At 37.9% G+C, this 18669-nt stretch overlaps 1 protein-coding gene across 2 annotated transcripts in view; it reads right to left on the minus strand.

Moving 5' to 3' along the window:
* Nucleotides 1-6596: 6596 nt before the first annotated feature.
* The window catches only part of NTF3 (neurotrophin 3), a 54485-nt gene continuing 42412 nt past the window's right edge, over nt 6597-18669 (minus strand). For both annotated transcript variants that reach the window (XM_071817022.1, XM_065844083.2), the window contains one exon: nt 6597-7720. In XM_071817022.1, the coding sequence (XP_071673123.1) occupies nt 6926-7720 (795 nt within the window). In that variant the 3' untranslated portion in view covers nt 6597-6925. The remainder of the gene's footprint in view (nt 7721-18669) is intronic.

Genomic DNA, 18669 nt, shown 5'->3' on the forward strand with positions numbered 1-18669 from the left:
CCACTCACATATAAATGTTCCCTGTAGCAGGAACTACAGCAGAAGATTTCACCATATATTTCTGTAGTGAACTACCAACACAGTAAGAAGAAACCTGAAGGGAAAATAGATCACTGAATGACTCTACTTAACAAGAATTTTCCTCTTTCTGTGTTACTTCTGTTCTCCAGGATCCCTGTATCCCTCTGAGAGAACTACATGCAGTAGACCTTTCTCAGGAACACATATCTTCTATTTCTGTGTAAAAACAAAAACAAAACAAACAAAAAACCCACACACAAGCAAACAACAAAAAAACCCCAAACAAACAAAAACAAGAAAAAAACATGAGAGTTTGAGACAAAACTGTTCCCATGAGAGCTCATTTTTGCATAATTGCTGTTATCTGATTATGGTGGGAGAAGGTTATTTTGTTTCACCCTTACCCCTGCCTAGGACAAGTACGATGACTTGACGCCAAGTCTCAGGAATCCAAGACAGCCAAGATTATTGACTTAGGGAATATGTTCCTCTGAGTCAGATCCTGGGATCAGGAGGATCATGATGGTTGTACAATCTATTTTACGTGTCTGAGCGGTTTAATTTTCAAGGAACCTATGTATTGATTTTTGCCCCACCCATCCCACTTCTTCACCCTTCAGCTCTCCATTCAGACAGTTCCTACCTTCTTGAGACTTCAAACATAGCTACTTGTGATATCATGGAATAGACACTGTGGCTGTGGTAGCTGAGCTCTCACTCTGTGCATAATGGAAAAATTTCCTTCCTGGATTTTTTTTTCCTCAACATAAATTCCATGATCATTCTCTGACCTGTGTTTTGTCTCGTATATTGGGGTTATGGTGTATGCTCTGTCAGCGGTGTAGAAATGAGCAAATTTCTATCTTCTGAACTTAATGAGAATCACATTTAGTAGCTTTGTACAATAACAAAGAATAGAAAAAAAAATTGTACTCCATATGAGCAGTGGGCTGTGTTGCATATGAATGTGACTCAGAGTATTTGTAATTACTTGACAAAAGCTGCCATTCAATATGTTAAAACATATTTAATCTCTGAGCCTGAGAAGTAGATTCTGTCACTGTCAAACGTTTGGTTTAACAATCTACTGTACAAATGTGAGACTTAAAATTTTACATTGCCCAGCAACTTTAGAGTCATATTTCTGCTCCATTATCCACAAAGATTGCATACTGCAAACATCTATGACCAGAAGGTTGAGGTGCTTATTATGCAAAATACCATGTGTAAAGCAGAACCAAGATTTGTATTAACATTCCTTTCTCAGACAATGAAAACATAAACGGGAATCAACAGAAGTTATCTACATGCTCAACACAGTATTTTACTGCATACTTCCATTTACAGGTTTGTTTTTTGTTTTGTTTTGTTTTGTTTTTTTGTAAATTGCTGTTAAATATATGTGCACTGGTCACATCAGATAGTTCAAAACATATTTTAAAACTTTAATCCCTGGAACTAAACAAAGCAATGAACAATTTTTATGACACCAATATTAAAACCTTGGCTTGTTTTGTTTGGTGGATAGTGCTTTCAACTTTGATTCCCCCTTAAGCATTCAGTTTGGATTTAATAACTTCCAAGCCAAATTCTGCCCTCACTTAACAGCTTCGTAATCCTAAGTGCTGACAACAGGGGTTGCATAGGTCTAACTGAGAGCAAGATTTCATCATCTATGCTCAGTGAACACAGCTAATTCTTAATCAACACAGTGGGATTGACCCAATTAATAGAGGTTCATTTTCCTTTTGAATTCATGTTTCAGATGATCTAATAGTATTTTTTAACCCTTTTCATAGCAGAAAAGAGTCTTTCATCTGAGGTTATAGTTCAGCAATCTCTCTCCCTTGCTTTACTTAATTTCTGTAAGATATTTGCCACCCAACAGCTATGAGTCCCTGCTTTTTTCAGTACTTACTTTCTTTTACTCCCACCGTCCATGCAATTATTTTTGCTTTGAGAAAAAAATCATCCTACTTTCTCCCTTAGAAACCTCCCCTGGACATGTTAGTGTTTTCTGTCAAATGGTCTCAATGTAATTTGCAAATAATGGAGCTGGTCTGCCAATGATGCTCTTTCCCCCATGTGACACAGGTAAATAGTAAGGACACACTGTGTTTTAAAGAGGGGGTAATTGACGTACTGCAACCACATCACCCTTTTACAGCAGGTGCATTCAAATTCACATAAGGTACAGTTCTGGGAAGGCAAAATATGTGAACTGAGAAACTGTTATTCTGTTAAAGGTCTACTTGACTTCTCAACCCATGGACATGCAGGAAGCAACCCTTGGTTGCAGAGCCCTTAACCATGCAACTTGCAGCTCAAGACTGAAAGCAGACCAGGAGATTTGGAAACGTGGATGTAAAGATGGGGTAGGGCTACTTGCTCTCTTTATGGTCCTTGGTCATCGTGCACACAACTGATTCTCAAGCATGATTTAGAGCAGCCTGGTCATGATCTCACCTAATTGTGCGTCTTACAGCTCCAAAATAGGCCCTTGTGATCAGCATGTCCGGAAACATTAGGTCATGACATCAAAAGGCCAGTTCCGTAGTGAAAGTATAGCTTTCAGGTGCCGCTGGCTTTAAAGCTCAGCAGTATAACAAAGGAAGAATCCATATTTGGGGACTTTCATGGAAAGCATTGCCATTTGCTGTTCATCAGAGGTATCAAAGCAGCTAGCAATTACCAAAAAGAAAATAATAAAAAAAAAAAAAATAATTCATCTCATGAGTGTAATAAGTTTCAGAAAATAATACATTTTTGTCACAAAAGTTAGTTAAATAATTTAACTGTGAATGCCACTGCTGAACTCTGCGATAACCTGCACAAAACTGCATGGACCTACAGTGGTAGTGAATGGTTGACTCTCCCAGGAAAGGTTTTGTTATTCTTATATTGCTTGACTTTTTTACACCACATCTGTGCTTGCTTCGTCATTCCGCCATCTGCTGTAACAAAATACAGGCAAAGCATTTCAGAAAACAACCCCTCCACACTTTAAAATGCTCCAACCCAGAGCACAGCTCTTAACTTCTCACAAGCTGTAGTGCTTATTATCCTCTTCTCCTCCTCCCTTGCCCCCCCCCCCCCCATGCATGATGAATTACATACGCTTACCAAACGTGGAGAACATAGAATCCCATTGATTTTGCCACAATGTTTCTATTAAATGAAATAAATGGTTATGCACTTTACTCCACTGCACAAATGTGTTCGCTGAAAGGTCAGAAATAGCAGGTCATTATCATTAAATTTTTAATTTTGGAACTCCCAATCAGACTTGCTTCCTGTTTGGTATTGTCTGCAGATACACAACATGTAGCTGAATGAAAGACCCTGATTGCTAAAGCATCGACATAACAGAGTATGAGCAGAGTGATTTCAAGCACACACTCTGTATAGTCCAGTCAAAGTTTCTTCCTGGTGCAGCCACACAAATCTCTTGGTAGCAGTAAACTCGCTGCACAGACTTCATTCCTGAACACATGTTCAAAGGTGATAAAATAAATGCAGATGGTTTCCCAAAACCTCAGTGGAACATTTTTTACTGTTACTAAATGGACTGTAAAAAACTAGGGAAAAGATGGAGAAAATACAGTTTGACACAGGCAATTTCAGAAGAGCATTTTGTTGTTTGGGAGAAAAGTTAAATAAAATGTGTGTTTATAATGATCTATTGGTAGAAACAATATTGATAGAGCATCTGATCTGCCTACTGGGAGTGAGTTTTAGAATACTCAAATGAAACTAACATTGTAAGCTGAACATTTTGCTTAATTACTTAACATACATACAAAAAAGTTGGATAGGAGTTTTGAATTAATTGTGCCATGACCAAAATTAACAATAAATCCATCCCCGGCTACAGTGAAAAAAGGATTAGGCCTTAACAAATTTATTACAGGCTTTGTTTACAAACTTGTTACAAAATTATACAGCATCTTATGCGTACACAGGATTTACAAGAACGCGTAACTGATGTGTGCGATTGCTCCACTCCCTGGTTGAGATCTGCAGGTTTTTCTTCACTTGAGGCCTGATCCAGCTTCCACTGGAGAAGGTGAGAATTTTTCCTTTGGCTTTAGTGGAAATTGGATCAGATCCAGAGGGTAACACTTCCGCTCATTGTTATACTGAGGTGGGAAAGAGGCAGCCAATCTAATAACCTTACGTACCATGTTTCTTTCTCATTTAATGCATTTCAGATGACGGATGTTGTATTTACTCTGATACATTTTTGCTGGCCGCTTGTAAAATACTTGTTGCATTGGTAAAGTTAAGAGTCAAAGACCAGTTACTGTTACTAGATTTACAGTGGAAAATGCAAATTGTTTTCTTTGAAACTATAAAGAATGAACCTTGATTCTGAGGGAGCAAAAATAAAGGCATTAGGATCAACCCTGATGTTGCTTACTTTGCTTTAAACCAGCGTTTCCTAACCCGATTTCAATAGACTTTCTCCGGATTTACAGTGCTGTAAAGAAACATGGCATCCACACTGTAGGAACAATGTAGTTTTCAATTAATGGGATATAAGGTTTGTAAGCAACAGTGACTACCCAGCTCTGTTAGTTTTCTTACTTCTCATATGGAGATAGACCTATCTGAGATACTGAAGCATGGACACCTCTAAAGTTAACGATGTATGTCAATATCTGCTCTCAATTACTCACAGCATCTGAAAATGATCTTTATTTGGGAAATCGGGGTGTAAAATTAGGTTTTGAACTTCCAAAAATTTTCAGTGAGATAGGACTCTGAAAAATGTGCTTGTTCCTCCAAGATGAAACATTAATAGGTAGGGGTTATTTTTTTGTGTGTTGAAACTTAAACTTTCCTACTAGTAAAACTAGAAAAAATTCTATTGATTTTTTTTTTTAAAATGTTTGCCAAGGAAAGAGAATTTGGGGAAAATTCTAGTCAGATCTATCAGATACTGAGTTCCTTATTATATTACATACTCTCTTAACATACTCTCTTTAACAATTGTTTTGCTATTGAACTTCTGAAGTTCTTGCTTGAAACAAAGTCTGAAGTTATGGCTTGAAACAGAGCCAGGGTTTAGTTCTGTGAGGTGACAGTATCTCCTGTGAGGTAAATACCCTGGCCTCATATTGAAAATTGATATGGATCTCAAAACCTTTGTTTATGGCCTCCCCTACAGAATTATCCCTACATGCTCCAACCTGGCTTTCAGAGTCACTGCTACTCCAGTGCTTGGTCTTATGACCAACCTATCTGGTTCTCCAGTGGTTTTATGATGTGCAACACTCTCTGTAAGGAATTACAGGACACCACACAATTTGCTGTCTTTGATGACCTGTTGCAGATTTGAAGTTGGTTTTCCAGTAGTGAAAACTCTATGAAAAAGACATCCTGCAACCTGATCTCATTCTCATTTGTGATGCTGAAGTTGCTACAACAGTGAAAGCTGTACTGTAAAAAAACAAGACCACTGCAGCTGTAATGTTTTTTAAATGGCTGACATTTTTCAACCCTGACCGTGTTTTAAGGTCTAGCTAGATACAGACAAAATATGCTGTCCAGACTTAATTCTGTTGCTATCCATGACAAGACTCTCATTTACTTTTATGGGAGTGGGATCCCATCCAGGGCATTATACAGCTAGTGTATAATAGATTGTCTCTTCAAGTAGTGTAATTATCGTTGTCCCCAGTGAAGCCACGTGACAATACAAAGAAGAGTTTGAGGTATATATATGCTAGTACATTTGTCTGTCCTAAGTAATAATTCAGCTGTATAATCGAATAACTTAATTGTAACTATGGACTACCTGGATTTTAGTCACCGTGCTGCTCAAAAAGATATATTGTTTCATGTTCCTATGAAAACTATGGGGTTTATTGAGCAGTTCTACACATTTTTCCCTCTGTGAAAATGGAGAATGGATTCCTGAGGAAAAGAACAACTTCATATGGTTGTGTGGCTTTCATATCCACACCAGGATATCATATCTTTCCTTACTACAATTTGCAAGCCAAGGGTTCTTTAAACATTAAGACACCACCAGCTTTGTTTCTACTTTAAAAACTCAGACAGAGTGGAATGATGCAACAATACAAACAGAAGATAATTGAGTCATGTGAAGAGGGAGAGACTGATCACAATAAATAGTCAATTCTGAAGAAATCATATTTTATGCATTATATTAATGATCTGTTTAGGTTGTTTCTTGGCTTCAGTAAGTTTCTGCTACAAATATTTTAGATTTTTTTTTTTCATATTTTTTCTACAATGAACTGGCAGCATTATAAACACTTGCAAAACAAATGTGCTTCAAAAACATAAACAAAAATTGCTGGATTATTATCAGTCATTCTGAAATGCTAACAGAAGAGAAAATGGTCATTTCACTAGAAAACTGGCATAATACACAGAAATTGTACTTTATGGTTTCTTGATGGTTGTAACATTGACATCATCTGCAGGCTACAACAAGTATTTTGGTCCATTTTTGTTTTGCCAGTGAGGATTCAACACTGCATCCAATTAAATGTCAATGTATGGAGTGGGGAATATAAATATGTACACAACTCTTGACATTGATCTGATTTTTAGTAAGTTTACTAAATGACAGTCACTGGCTTGACAATACTGAGTGAAAAATACTGATTTTACACAGATTTTACAGCAAGGTTACAGTATGCTGCCAAGAAGCAGTGTCACAAACATAGTCTAAAAAAACCCGGAGTTGCCCACAGCAGAGGTACACACCCTTTGCTCTTGTTTATTGAGAGAGAAAGCTTATATACTGTAGATTTGCTGAAGTTTAATAAATAAGGTCAACTTATAATATATAAAACAATATAAACATTTATATGCTACATGCATATCATATAATTTAAAGTAATAATTTATATAGCAAAGAGATGCAGATTTATGTTCTTCCTATTTTCCTTGACAATGCGCACACGCAGGAGGTGTCTATTCTTATCCATCTCCATCCTACCAGTTTATTGTTTTCTGAAGTCAGTGCTCTAACGTAAGTTTGGGATGTCTTGCATTGGGAGTTCCAGTGCTTGTCATCAATGCCACGGCAGCCATTTTTTACAGGCTTGGCTTCTTTACACCTTGTTTCGTAAAAGTATTGCTTAACTGGAGAGTTACCTGTTTTAATTTCTCCCAGCACAGTTACCTGGTGTCCTCTAATGTCAATCGCAGATGATTTGTCTGTGACCCATAAACTTTCACTGTCACAAACTGAATATTCCCCTCGGTGACTCCTGTGCTCCGCGTACCTTTTCCGGCGTGAGGTTCTGTTCACCACCACCGAATTTCCAATATAATCCTCCATGAGGTACAGTGGCGGTGGTTCCAGCGGTGTGTTGTCACTCAAGAGGACTCGGGGAGAATTGTAGCGTCTCTGCTGCCTTAAAAGGTCTGTATCCATTGAGATAACTGGCTGGAAGTCTGATTTCACATTTTCATCTCCATCCATGTCTTGCTGAGTGTCTTCTTTCTGCACCGTGTTTTGATAGTTTTCCTTAATATCAACCATCTGCTTAGAAAGCTTGTTTTTCAAAATGTCTGCCTGAATGAGTTTAATAATAAGAGAATTTATTGAATCTTCTGGCAAACTCCTTTGATCCATGTTGGTAGACTGGATGCCACGAAGGTAAGCGAGAAATATCACATAAAAGAAGATGGACATCACCTTGTTCACCTGTAAGATCTGCAAAGAAACAGAAAGTCAACATGAAAACAATTAAATAGGGAAGTTTACTAGACGCTGTAGACATTAAAATTCTTATTTGTTTTAATTGCCATACATTTTCTTCATGTTATAAATATAGTTAGGCCATGTGCTTCTTTTAAGATAATTTGTCATTATATTTTATAATTAATGTAACTGTCTTCTGATTTTTTTTACAGTGTTTCATCTGTATTTCATGCACTTTTCAAGATGGCCTCCTTTTTCCTCTTTATATACATCAGTTAGGTCCTCTCTCTGCAGAGGTGTGATAGTATGTCCAGGTCTTGTAAGGAAAGAGGCTAAGTTACTTTCACAAAGTCTATTCTACAAAGTAGTTTAGTTTCAAAACTGCAAGATAATGCAGAGTAACATATTACGTAATGATGGAAAATGGAGAAGTTCTGATTTTACTAAGTGTTGTCAGTTTTTGAGTGTTGATGTCTCCTGGATTCTTCAAATTCCTCTAGGCAACCTGTTCTAGTGTTTGACCAACCTCACATTAACAAACACAAAACCCAACACCCATGTTTCAATATTATTTCCTGTATCTCAGTTTGTACCCGATACCTCTTGTCCTTTCTTGGGACACCTCTGAGAAGAGGCTGGCTCCATCTTTTTTATTCCCTCTCATCAGGTATTTCTACACTTCTGTAAGGTCTCCCTGAGCCTTTTCTTCTCCAGACTGAAGAACCCCAGCTCTCTTAGCTTCCCCTCATATGACAGATGCTGTAGTCCCTTAATCATCTTTGTGCACTCACTCCTGTAAGTCAATGTCTCTCCTGTACTGGGGAGCCCAGAACTAGACATAACACATCAGTTGTGGCCTCACCAGTTCTGTGATGAGGGGAGAGATCCCCTCCCTTAAGCTGCTGGTGACTCTTCGAGTACCCTGTGTTTTTCCCAGAAGAAATTGTGGAGAAATTAGACATCTTAAAGAGAACATTTTCCACTTCTTTAAATCACCATTGTTCTTGTTAAGAAAGCAAACCATTTTCTATTGAAGAAAGCAAAAGGAAAAAAAAGAAAAATGTTTTCTCGGAGAATCTTCTATTCGCTCTAAGCAAAACTCCTTTAGCAACAGTAAGTCCCCACTTCATAGTTTGGAACTGTAGCAAAATCAGAGCTACCCTCTGTGGATGTGTGAGCTGTCCTTTTATGGACAAGAAATGTGTTTTCTCCATTCTCAGTTTGTCACAGTATGAGTTCACCTAAATCTAGACTGTTGCTTGCAGCAATGTTATGCTTTGGAAAAGAAAAAAAATCTAAGATTTTCAGTTACCATACAATTACTGTCATACGTAAACAAATATTAACTTAATGTAGATGGATCTCAGAGCCCAGACCATGCTGTGTAAAAAGACATCTTCCTGTGCAATTTAGTCTTCCCTCAGTAAATTATGTGCTTTTAAAAACACTAAAAATATTCTAAAACAGATGTCATTCAGTAGATTTCTTACAGCACTCAGAAGGGCTAACCCACACACAGTATGACACATAAGTCCATAGGATGGTGAGCAAAACTCTAACAACGCTCAGCTCAAAAGCTGAAAGCATTATTCATGCCAACATGCAGCTGCATGTAATCACTGGTCTGCTTAGTTTCAAGACTAAGTGGCACTAGCAAAATACACAAGTTAGAGCAGGTGATGAGGTGGGAAAAGTAAGACTGGAGTTCCTGCAGGCTCTTTAATGTCATGCTGCACACAAAAAGAAAAGGCTAGGGACTTCAGAATTAGAGCAATTCAAATAAACTACTTTTTTCGTCCATGTAGGAACCCCGTCGAGATGGAAAAAATGTTTAGAAGTATTTTTCTGAACCTAAAGTAAAATATCTTGTGGATTTGATAAGGGGGTATTTAACTAATCTGAAATTTTGCTTGTAGTTTGATTTGTACTTGGCAAATTATTTGCTGCAAAAGTAAATATGTTTCAGAACCAATGTTTACATTTTTTCTGGTATGTTTGAGGGTGCAAAATTTGGAAAGAAAATGCAAATGCTTGGTGAAATGACAAATTTTTTATGGAGTTTCTTGAAGACAGTTCACACCGGAGGTTCATAAATGGATTGTTCAGAAATTCCAGTCCATGACTTGAAATTGTCAAGATTACCGTACAGTCCAGCACCATCCAGGATATGTGTAAAGTGCTATTCTAGCTAGGAGAGATGGACATCTCTGGGAAACTGCAGCTGCTTTATGGTTTTGGCTCTATTTTGAGTATAAGACACCTTAAAGGTGTACTGGTTTGCAGGGCTGGGCAATATTGCTTTTGATAAATGGCTCTTTGCTTAAAATGGAACTATGTGCCTGTCTAAATTGAGGATAATTTTCAATTTTTTTTTTTTCTTGTTAAACCAATACAAATGAGAGGAAAATGTAAAATATCAAAATGTTTAGATGTTTATGTTTCCATATTTTCAAAGTAAATCATTCTGATGTTTCTGGACATGCTTCAAAAATTACACAATGTAATTCACGGAACAGAAAAAGTGCTTACTCAGTATAGTGAGCGAGTGTATAATGAACAAGTTATCTATAGAAGAGACTTGCATTCAGAGGAAAGATTTCAACAGAGTTATCCTGTGTAAGAGAAGACTGACCTAACATCCAGGCTCCTGGGGCACAGGCTTGTATGGACTTAAACAGAAGCCACTCCAGCACAAGTAGCAACAGCTCCTTCTTCAGCCTTTCGGAGAATGATATAAAAATCCCCCAATAATTTAGTCCTTGACATGATTTTTTCTGTTCTCTCATTAAAAATTATTAAAATTTCAAAAAAAAAATCATTTCAGGAAGAAAGATTTATTTTGTTCAAGTCAAACTTTTCCTAATTAACTGATGACCATGAGAAGTTTTTGTCATTCTTCAGGGTTGTTCTTAACATTTTCCACATGTAAATCTCTGAAAAGTTTCATTTTAGCTGTCTTTGTAGACTATTTGCAGTCAAGTAAATGTGATGAATGGTCCTAGAAATTGACACAATACTATTCACAATCCTACAGGCAGTACAGACTAGAACACTACATTTACGGCATGGGTCTGAGTGCCAATTAGGCGTAGGCAAGCATTTCCACGGTGACCTCAAAATAAAAGCAGAGCCCAGCATCATGCTTCTTAGTCCGGTATCAGCTGAAGTAATGCTGTTGGATACAAACAAATGAGACCGTAACAAGTGACTGCTTCAGTTCCTTTCTGTCTGATATCTGATTGTGCGAGAGTATTAACAGTGGTACCTGAGGTCAGTTTCTTTTTCCATGGGCTGTCAGGTCAGCTGGAACACTCAGACTAATCAACTTTAAGGTGTGTGATGGCACATCATTTAAATGGACCTTCAGTACATATTGGATAAACGACACATCCATTTGAACCAGTATAATCATCTTACTGTGCAGCACCTGCTACATACCAATGTATAAAGCTATGTGGTTGTCGAACAGTTTAGGTAGTGTGAATCTAGACTAATTGATCCAGTACTTTCTCTGGATTCACCTCAAAGGCTAACCCTTGTTGACCTGACTGTTTATGTTGAACTCATCGTTTGCCTGGGGACGCAGTGGCTGGATGTAATAGTGAATTACTCATCTCATTTTGTGCCTGTACCACAAACAGAGTAGGCAGCTAGCTAGGGTAGGCATTAGAAGCTTGACACAGTCTTGCTGCTGGGGTATCCACCACGTTTTCTGTCTCTGTGCTTCTGTATCACCCAATTCCTTTTCCGTTCTGTATATTAGGAGTTCAGCAAGGGCTGCTGACATATTCCAGAAAGCTGTTTTTCCTGAGTAGTTGAGAAGCTTTGGTTCAGCTCTGTTTTTGTGCTGTTATTCTGTGTGCCCTTCTAGATGTTGGGATGTATCTTTGATGCTTTTAGCTCTTGCTAAAGGTAATCAAAAAGGGGCTGGGGAGCACATGTATCTCAAATCAGTCTTTAAATGTCCCTGGAAAACACTCTGTTTTATGCAAATTGGAAAAAGCACTGGAAATCGAGGTAGGAAGACTGGTCTCTTAAGTTGGTCCCTTTGTATAGTGACAGTGCTCTCTTATTCAGAGATACTACCCTAGCTTTCAAAAGTGATTGCAAACATGGTATGAGGAATAAAACTAAGTGACAATAAGGCATTATGAATGGTCCAGAGGGTCTGTGGTAGCACACATCACAGCATGGCAGGAAAACCAGAAAATCCTGGTAATACAGAGCCAGCTGTTAAATTTCACAAGCAAATTTGACTTAGAGATTGCTGACATTTGTGGTACAGTGGGTAAAAATGAACACCATAGGAAAGAAAAGCTCACGCATTGCAAAGGTCTTTGATCTTTCATCTGTAGCTTATTTTTGCTCTATTTTAGCCATTATTATTCCTGCCTATCACTGTGGTGGTAGCAGGGTATTAATACTGCCTAATCTAGGTGTCCCAGGGAAGGCTTAAAATTATGAGAAATAAATAAGCTTACCTATTGCTTTATTAATAAATTAAATCCCCAATAGATTCTGTCACAAAACTCTCTGTTCTTTTCAGATGCAACACTTTATGTAGTATTGGAAAGTTTTACTTTGTTCTGTTTGTGGTGATTAAAAAAAAAAAATCTGTATTGCTTCATTTTGATCAGTCTCTGAACAGTCTACACAGCTGAAGAGCCAAGTGTCATTTAATATGTTCTGTGAAAATAATGAAATTCTAGTACTGTGAGATACTGCCTATTTACTTTTAAGTCATTGCTAAGGGAAACTGGAATAGAAAGAAAAGTGACCAATGAATTTTACATTCAGCATTGTATAATGCCCAACATGATTTATGTAAGTCAACTTGAAGTATTTGGCACTTTCTGAAAAATTTAAGAGCAGCTTTTGTTCTTCAGACTGAGCAACTAATGATCATTTGTGGTGGCTGACAGCTAAGTCAGGCTTTTGCCAAAGATGACAGTGTAATTATTCTCATTGCTTGCTAAGCACTGTTTTCACGAACTCACAGAAAGCCGCAAGTAGCAGAATGCTCTGTTAAGTCCCTCATCCTAATAACTGTGTTGAGAAGAAATGCAGCCCTTCTCCTTTGTGCTTATGGGGACAGTGAAAAGGTACAGAACAAGAAAAATATCATGCATTCTGATTATTCAGAAAGGTATGAAATAATTGCACATGAAAATTTACACTGTATTTCAAAATAGTAATCAGCTATTTGTACAATATGTACCTCTAGTAGGATTTATTAATGTAGATTTCTGTGGAGTGCTGAATGCCCCGAGAGATGCTATGACCCTCCTGAACATTTCCACTTTTCAAGATGCAGAAATTTCAACACATACGAATTGAAGCTAAAGCTTTCACAAAAGCCAGACCCACTAAGAAACCTAAGAATTCAGATACAAAATCAAGTGGAACTGAGTTATGGCAGCTTCAAGTGTTAACTCTTCCGTCCTCGAGGCCAACCAAACTGTAAGTTAGAGTGAAGGAATTTTAAACTAATTCATTCCTTTTGCAGATGGGCTGGGGAGTGTAGCTATACACCGTGACTGAGGATGAGGCCACCAAAGTTTCTTAAGTCTCTGCAGCAGGTCAGTTGCTTTTGGTGATGCATTACTCAAGGCCATTTTCTGAAAAGAAGACACATCTGACCACTGAGCCCAAATAGCCTCCAGTGAATGATATATACCTAAGTTCTTATGGAAATTGAGTTCATCCTACTGAGACACTAATATTTCCTTTTCCGCTCTAAATGACTGGCTGAGCAAAGCACGGCAAGACAGATGTACACCCAAGTATCAAAAACTCACCTGCATTTTGAACCAATCTACAATACTGTTTATAATTGTCATTGTGACTGTGATCCTACTGGTTGTTGAAGAAAGTTTTCCTGACTCATAACGTTTTTCTGAGGGATAGTTTTGTGATAATACATCTGCTGTGTGGAACAATCTGTTTCTGAACAGTTAAATGCGCTATGCAGAACTGTGGCAATATTGGTTCATTTCAGACACAGATGATTGCAACGGCATGTGTGTCTACATTTGATCTTTCCACAAATGTATCTGAGATCAAAATGTGATCACCTTACACATACCTGCCCATTTCCAAGAGAAAGGTCAGGAGCAGTTCCCTGGTGCTTACCTCACTACTTGGAATAGCAGCTGCTTCTCACACCTTGTGCAAAGTTAATACTGTTAGGTTTTGGCCCCACACCTTTCTCCCCCACCACCAACACTGTCTGGAGTTCAGGGCACTCAAGACCCCCCTGGAGGCATTTAAACACTCCCCAGCATCCTCCAGCAATCCCAACAAGGGACTTGACTATTAATAACGTCCAATACAACATCAACCACACAAGCTACATCCCCAGGTCTATAATAAACCACAGAAGTAGGCAGGCTTTCCTTAGTCACAGCTAGGTCTGTTTTAATTCCTTTCCCAACTGATATTTTTGTGACACGGTATTTATACCTGTCTGTCTCTGCCCTGACTGCCATGGTATAATTTTGTATTAACCTGCTGACTAATTAATCTGCGTATTGAGAAGGTCAGGGAAAGAGTTTGGGAGGCTGGGATCCTGGTTTCTCTGATTTGTTGGATGAGTTATGTCAAAATTTCCGTTCATTACTTTCTGTATTTGCAAAATAAGTAACTCTGTTGAATGGTATTGGGGTTTTATCACCCTAGATAAATACCCTGGAATGCTTTGCTTTCTCCATCAAAGAGATGGCTGTGGTCCTGCTAAGAGATCAGAAGTAAAAGTTTCCTTTCTCCACACAAGGCACAATAGCATTGCAGTATGATATCCTACATGGTGTGTGAGAAGTGCCTGCCTGTTTTGAGAGTAATGAGACATCTTAACAAATACATTTCCATAAATGTTCTCAGTCTAAATTATCCTCTGTTTTCATTTATCATTCTCATATCACTGAAATTTGAGCTGTCCATAAGCATTTATCTGGTTTAATATCAACAAAGTAATAGGGCTGCCATTGTTCACATTTTAAAGAGGAACTGGAATATACAGAAATAAGATGATGTTTGCAAGGTCATACAGGAGTTCTGCTGCAAGTTGGGGAACAGCCCCTGGGTTTTCCTGTAGCATTCCCTGGATCAGGAAAACTCATCTGGAATGCTCTACGGAAGCTTGATTGATCACTGAGAAGCGTGAAATGCAAGGAAATAAAAACAATGCCATCTGAGATGAGCAGCCAGCTTAATCTTAGTTATGACAAAGAATTAAAGGTGTAGTTGGATAAACAATTTCCACAAAAGCAAAAGTGTTTCTACATACTATTCACAATGTAGCACTGAAAACTGTCCAAAGTAACAAGAAAATTAAATGTCATGTGCTTAGCTAAATCAATAAATTCCAATGACTTGACTAGACCTGTGCTAATTTTACAAAAACAGATTTTCCCAGAGCTTTGCACTTTCCAGAACCAGGTGGTGCATAATTTGAGCTGATAAACAGTTTGTGTGTCAGTTAATCTTTTCATTACTGTTTGTTAATAGTGTCAGGGCCAAGCAGCAAACTAAATTTGCAGATGAATTTGGAGGTGATGCAGACAGCAGTGAATAAAGAGAAAGACAATCTCTGATGGAGAAATGGAGACATAAAATATTGGTAGAAAATTGCAAAACAAAAGTCAAAGTAGAAATTACAAGCAAGCATGCTGGGCAAATAATGGTATTGAGCAATGATATCCAGAGAAGTAAAGAAACCTGCAAAGGAGCAATACCTGATCAGACCCAGGAATGCTGTAAAACTTTGGAAAGGCAGAATATTAATAAATGCAAATACTAAGGCATTGTATTGCAGAGCAAGGAAGGAATTGGTGCTTTTTGTAGCACAGCAGAAAAATTGGGAGGTTGAAAAAGTTGGAATGTATTGTCATATGAAGAAAAATTAAGAACAATCAGCAAAAATGTCTAGAAAAGTTGTATGACTGACCTTTGAGGAAATTGTCTTGAACACACAATCCTTTGCTACAAGCTGACAGAAAAGGTATGACAGAAAACCCACTGCAAAGATCTAGAAAGTGTAAACTCCAGTGAACGAGAGCATTCACTTTAGGGTGGTGCAAAGGAGTACAATCAGGAAAAATGGGATTAAACTAAGGAAAAGGAAGTTAGGCTGATCATCAAAAGCAGTTTTCAAGCTCTGCAAGATGTTTGTAACAAGCCCAAAGCCACACCAAAGAGGCCTGGTTTCGTGTTTCGTTGCAGCCCTGAAACTCCATCTAAGTCTTTTTTTGAAATAGTTTGAAGATCCATTAACCTTTCAAGTCTGCCTGGACCTACTTTGGCGCAACCAGGGTTGATTAATTGTTTTATATTAAAGTCAGGCAATAGTTGCAGTTCCTCTTATTTTCGTCAGAGAGATGCTTTGAGGGATTATTCTCTCCACAATTAAACTTGAGAGCAGTCTTCCAGATGAAACTCAGATCTTTTACTTTCCCACAATTCTGGGGGCTTCAAACCTGGCCTCTGAATGTATCAGAGGCATGACTATATTTTTGTATGTTTCCAGAAAGAGAGAGGGAAGCCATGCAAAGGCTCAAGGTGAAGTACTCCACATTTATAACAAGTTGCTCTTGTTATTCTATTTTCAAATACCAGAGGTGAGTTTTATCTAACTTGGTAGAAGGAGGAGAAAGGGAAGCTGCTCTCAGATGATCAGAATTTTGCCTGTCTCCTCTTAGGGTGTGAAAAACAACCTTCTAAGAGACCTTGTGGTGTAGAATGGTCTGGCACTTTTTGACATTTGCATTACTACTGGAGAACTCATTTTGAAGGGAAAAAAAAAACCATAGAAACAATTTGAGACATTTTTAAAATGCTATTTTTTACTTTTTCTGATGTTGAGAAACTCAAGAGGAAAACTGCTTCAAACTATGAATTTCAAGATAATTATTTCCCTGGATTTTATATTGAAAACAAAAGGGTTTGTGTTTTGGTTTGGTTTAGAAACTGAAAAATTCCTTTTCCATCTTTTTTTCATACCTTACAATCTATTTTTTCTTTTATGAACTAAGGAAAACAGTAAAATCAAGCAAGCAAGCAGAAGAAAACAAGTGTTGCAGCTTCAAAAATGTCTCAGTATGAAAAACTCTTACATCCTAAACCTGTTTTATGGGTACAGACAAACCTCACATCCAGAAGGAAACAGAAAGGAAGGAAACAGGGAATGCTAGTTAGTAGAAATGAAATGAGCTTTTGTTTGGTTTGAACTAAAAGAAAAAAAATCCTTAAGAGAACCTGTGATATCTCTGTTGATAAAAGACCATTTCTTTGGTTTTACTGCCACCCTTGAATACAGATGTTTGCCTTTAGAGCAGTGATGCTCTTAGGGCAACACTGTCTCTTGTGAGGCCCAGTCAAATTTTTAAGTTACCGTTTGCTTAGAAGGAACAACACTGCTGCTTGAGAGTTTCTCCCAAGCACCAGAGATGAACCTCACTGCACCTCCACACACAATGCACTGCCACCCCATGTGTGCCCCGTGCGATTGGGATTGTGGAAAACCATGGCACAAGAGACTTGGTGGGGAAGCCCTGTTTAATTTCAGTCAAAACTGCACTTGTGTTTGCTTTGCAAAAGCCCATGATTCTGAGTTTATTTAAATCTGTATAGAAATACATCCATGGTCACTTTGTGAATCAAAGTTTGCTTTCTGAATTGCCTCTGCCTGCTCCTCAAAGGTGTAAAGTATCTGATGCAGAGTTCTCAAGAACAAGACTACAGGTCTGGTACAAATTCTTTAAAAACAACCTTGCTGAACTCAGCATGAATTGGACAAAGTTTTTGCACAGTAAGGGGCGTAAGGGAATCACAATATGACTAGAGACAGTTCATGTTTGATCCTTATTTTGTCATACATGTAACTTGCACCTGAATTGTTTGTATTAAGAGCATAATGAGAAATTAACATTGCAGTATATAATTAATATTTTTTCCATGGCCTTTGCATAGGTGCAGCAGCTCGCTCACAAACAGCTTAATACTATCTATATAAAGTCATTCTCAGAGAGAAGCAGTCTTGTATTTCTGATAAAATACAGGCAAAGGTTTTGGAGAAAAATGTAAGGTTAGAAGTTTGTTTCTTTGCATAAAATATACACTTTTGGATTAAAAAGAGTTTATACGTCTAAAATCTTATCTATTCTGACAAGCTAAATATCTGGTCTAATGTGAGAGATCACTTCTCCCACTGTGAAAAGGCAGTTCTCTTAGAACTTCTAACAGCTGCACAGTGAGACTCCTGAATCCTTCTTATGGAGAAGAGCTCACAAATATAATGTGTGCCCGTGAAAGACTGTTGTGCTTTTTCGCATTGCATTTGAATCCTTAAAAATGCCATTGCCCATTTAGAGAAAAAAAGTAATTTTACTAATTTGCATTACTTTATGGCAAATTGCTTACATGAAGGCCTGTCCTGGGGGTAAAGACTGTTCCGGTAAGTCTAGCTGCTCTGCATTTTTTTCCTTGTAAAAATTTGCCTGAAGTGGAACTTTGTTTGTGAGTCCCCTAGTTCATCAATGTTCATGTGGATAAAATTTCCAGTATGCAGTTCTCCTCAAGACACAGAAGTTTTCTAATTTTAACTCTCAGTTAACACTTTACTGTGAGTTTTGCTATACTTGGGAGCTAATGCTCAAGGATAGTGAGAGAATTCTGATCCCATCTAACAGAGTGCATGTTTTTCAAGTTTGTGAGTTGTCTCAACAAAATGTAGATTGCCTACCCGTTGAATGCTCTGCTAAACTGCACCCAGAGTGTCTGCTAATTTGCAGAATTCAACCTTCCCTTACAAAGTCAAAGCGTGATCTCTGTGTTCTCTTAACATGATAATGCAGGCTCTGCACCTCTGCAGATCCAAAACTCATCTGAAAACTGCCTTGGGTTTTGGAAACCACTGTGGTTTTTTTTTAATCTCGCGATCCAGATTCCACTTTGCTGTTCATGTC

This window comes from Patagioenas fasciata, chromosome 1 (genome assembly GCF_037038585.1).
Source record: "Patagioenas fasciata isolate bPatFas1 chromosome 1, bPatFas1.hap1, whole genome shotgun sequence".
In the NCBI taxonomy this organism is placed as follows: Eukaryota; Metazoa; Chordata; class Aves; order Columbiformes; family Columbidae; genus Patagioenas; species Patagioenas fasciata.